We start from the raw sequence: 3,186 nt of genomic DNA, 5'->3' as shown, positions 1-3,186 counted from the left end.
GGCATCTCATGTTTGATATATGTCATCAGACAGGCATGTGTCTTCGCTAATCTATATTGTTGGTATTTGAGTATGACCCAGAACACCGACTACTTACTACCTTGCTCGTTTAATAAGATCATTCAGTTTCCTGAGGGCAGCCTCTTCAGGTAACTTCGCTATGTCTGCATATAGATCGGATTCTTCCTTCTCAAAAAGACTCCGTTGCTCATCGTTGTTGAGTTTCTCATCCCAAAATGATCCGATGAAAACTCTCGATGTCTAAGGAGGTAAACACTACAAGAGCAGTAGAATAAGCATGATCATCATCACCTCAGGTGTATTTATAACCTTACCAAGGGACCACATAAGAGCACCATACACCCGCATAAGCTGCTGAGTAGTGACCTAATAACCCTACATAACCAACAACAGCTCCAACTGTTATGAGTAGCGCCATCCCAATATTGCAAAGGATGACGCTTACAGCAGTATTACCATATCGCTCTTGTTGAGAACAATCCTTATTTTATTCTCATTCTGACCACATGCTAGAATACATCGACGGAATTCATCAGATATATCCAACTTATGAGCATCAAAAAGTAGTAATATCATATCCACTCTATCAGCAAACCAGTTGACAACACCTACCAACAATACCTTCCATTACCGAATACATGAGATATCACAAATTGTGATTACCTTCGAAATCATAACCTCTTTGCAATCTCTGTTTCTCCCCTGATAGAATACCGGGTGTATCAATGAATGACACACCCTGTAGTACTGGTGATCCCTCCATCCTGAATTATGACCCTGGGCAGCCAGATCCCCTTAGCTGTTACTTGCTCACATCGATGCCTCAAAACGATTCATAAAACCATTACCAAACTGACTGAGCTGTGTGAATGGTAGTGTCCGGTCCACTACCAATGCGTTGCCTAATAATGATGTTGTTAATAGTGGTTGTGGTGGTTAAATGATCATTAGTGTATAGTACCAGGTATAACATGATCTCCTCCACCAGAGCTGCTGCTATCCATAATACAGCAAAACCTTGTATGAATGTAACCCGTGTATGAGTGTTAATGATGTATTACTTGTCAGTAGTAGGCTCTGGTCCAATCCTCATACCAGGATAGTCCCTTTCTAAGAGGTGTCTAATGAATGTAGTCTTTCCAGTAGAATACCTAATGATCACCATCCCCCAGGATTAGCTGGAAGCCATTACTGTCCTATTAACATCACCATTGGTTTAGCATTGAAGTCAGCTGGTGTTAGAGGGGCCGAATAGAAGCGGTGGAAGCTGAAGATGTTGATGTTAGTTTCCAACACTACTACAGTATTTACTCATAGTATTCCTCTATAGGGAGTAACTTGTCCAGATAGATCTCTTCTAGTCCATCTGATATGTTGCGGAAGGTCTCTGTCTTTTTAGATCGTTCGTTATCAGCCTTCAACCAACGTAACATATTAGAAAGATTCACGAAATGGGAGTTCAGAAAAACTAAGTGCTCAGTTCCACATCTTATGATTGTATAGATTATTCTGGCGCGCGCTAAGTTCCGGGTCTTATCGTGTCGGCGTGGGTCTGCCTAAGGTTTGCTGCCATGGTCAATAAGTGCCTGAATGTAGAGGAAGGTAGAGGGAGTTTGAAGGCAGCTTTTAAGGGATGTTGTGCATGTGTCGATAGGACACCACCATCAACGTAATATACGGTCTTATGTGGTTATTATCATTACATAGATGCAGACGACACAGTTCTGTGTATGGTCTGAGTGCTAATTATGATGTTACTGAGACACTTGATGAGCCTATCAGTTGTGCTAGCTATCATAGGTAGGGGAAGTTTGCATTGATCAATATACTACTATTATCATCATTAGTTACACCTATTCTACGGGTGAACATTATGATGGATCTCGTGAAGGTAATACTAGACATGGATGGGGTACATACTTCTATGCTAATGGTGATGTATATTCGGGTAATTGGTTTCGTAATATTAAATCTGGTTGGGGTATATACCTTAGACATGGTGGAGAGAAGTATGAGGGTACATGGAGTTATAACATGAAACATGGTTTAGGATGTCTAGTAATAATAATAACATCAACAACAACAACAACTACTATCGCCGCTTGTACAGGTACATCGTAATGGTACTAGATATGTTGGTCAGTTTGTGGATGATGTTAAACATGGAAGAGGTCTAGCAATGCATCGTAATGGGTTCTCCTCCTCGTCCTTACTGTAATATTATTGTTGTAGGTAATGGCTTGATCAATGCCGAGGTGTGGGATAGGGGTATACTGGTCAGCAAGGCACCTGTATTTGAGGAAATATACTCTAATCATAGTCAGCAGCAATCACAGGATGGTGTTATGTCCCCTAGTAGTGATAGTAGGACCACTACTCCTGTGTATAGTATACCAACGTGTAATAGATTCCATGTCGCCTTTCGAGCCTGGTGGGGGGAATGATAAGATGTGTACGATGGGCGTGTTGCCGCTAGCTCCACCGAACTCTATAATCATACATCAGGTAGTAGTCTTCTTCTGCTATCTGTATTATGTGTTGAGTGGTGACTTTAGGAACCTCTTAGCTCGGAGCTTATGAGTGGGGGATCAATCACCACCCAACTTACTTGAACAACAACAACAACAACACGATAAGGGGGAATTATTACCAGTTACAACAGCTCAGCCTGAGGGATGGGAGACTAAGAGCAATGCAGCTTGCATAGATGAATGGACTGTATCAGACATCGGGGTGGTAATACTCAATTCATCCTATTAGACGGTCTGCGTGTGAGGACATAGTGCTTGTTTATGGGATATGGATGAGACAGTACGCGACTACAGAGTTGTAGTAGTAGTAGTAGTAGTAGTAGCAAACCATATTATATCCCTATACTGCTGACAAGCATGCGACAAGGTTCACCGATAGCAGAATCTTATTAACCGCTTCACTTGCTTCAGTTGCTCACTGGACTAGGCTTAGGCCAAGTACGTGATGCTTTCGAGAAGAATGATGTCGATGGGTTCGTATTTGAACGTTTGGTGGGTAATCTGGATGATGTTGAAGATGACGAAATGTTAGCCACGCCATCTAATGCAGCTGGGGATACGTGTAAGCTTTGTTATCTATTAGTACCGAGAGTTTACAACGTTGCCTTTCTCCCAGCGAATACCACTCCTCGCC

At 42.0% G+C, this 3,186-nt stretch overlaps 2 protein-coding genes across 2 annotated transcripts; one reads left to right on the top strand and one right to left on the bottom strand.

The window, feature by feature from the left end:
* Positions 1-11: 11 nt before the first annotated feature.
* Pmar_PMAR018864 (EH-domain-containing protein, putative) lies at positions 12-1,473 on the bottom strand (the record flags this gene model as incomplete). Its single annotated transcript, XM_002769855.1, has 10 exons — positions 1,333-1,473; positions 1,214-1,288; positions 1,083-1,172; positions 983-1,038; positions 836-923; positions 685-785; positions 478-629; positions 313-387; positions 101-261; positions 12-51 (listed from the first exon to the last, which is right to left on the bottom strand). Coding segments are annotated over exons 1-10 (960 nt in total), but the record flags the coding sequence as incomplete, so codon positions are not given.
* A 119-nt stretch (positions 1,474-1,592) lies between these two features.
* On the top strand, positions 1,593-2,226 carry Pmar_PMAR018863 (hypothetical protein; the record flags this gene model as incomplete). Its single annotated transcript, XM_002769854.1, has 4 exons — positions 1,593-1,690; positions 1,729-1,821; positions 1,869-2,079; positions 2,132-2,226. Coding segments are annotated over 4 exons (497 nt in total), but the record flags the coding sequence as incomplete, so codon positions are not given.
* Positions 2,227-3,186: the final 960 nt, after the last annotated feature.

This window comes from Perkinsus marinus (assembly GCF_000006405.1).
Source record: "Perkinsus marinus ATCC 50983 genomic scaffold scf_1104296964810, whole genome shotgun sequence".
NCBI classification, from domain to species: domain Eukaryota; phylum Perkinsozoa; order Perkinsida; family Perkinsidae; genus Perkinsus; species Perkinsus marinus.
The sequence above is the reverse complement of the archived record's forward strand: the minus strand, read 5'-3'. Positions and strand labels throughout refer to the sequence as shown.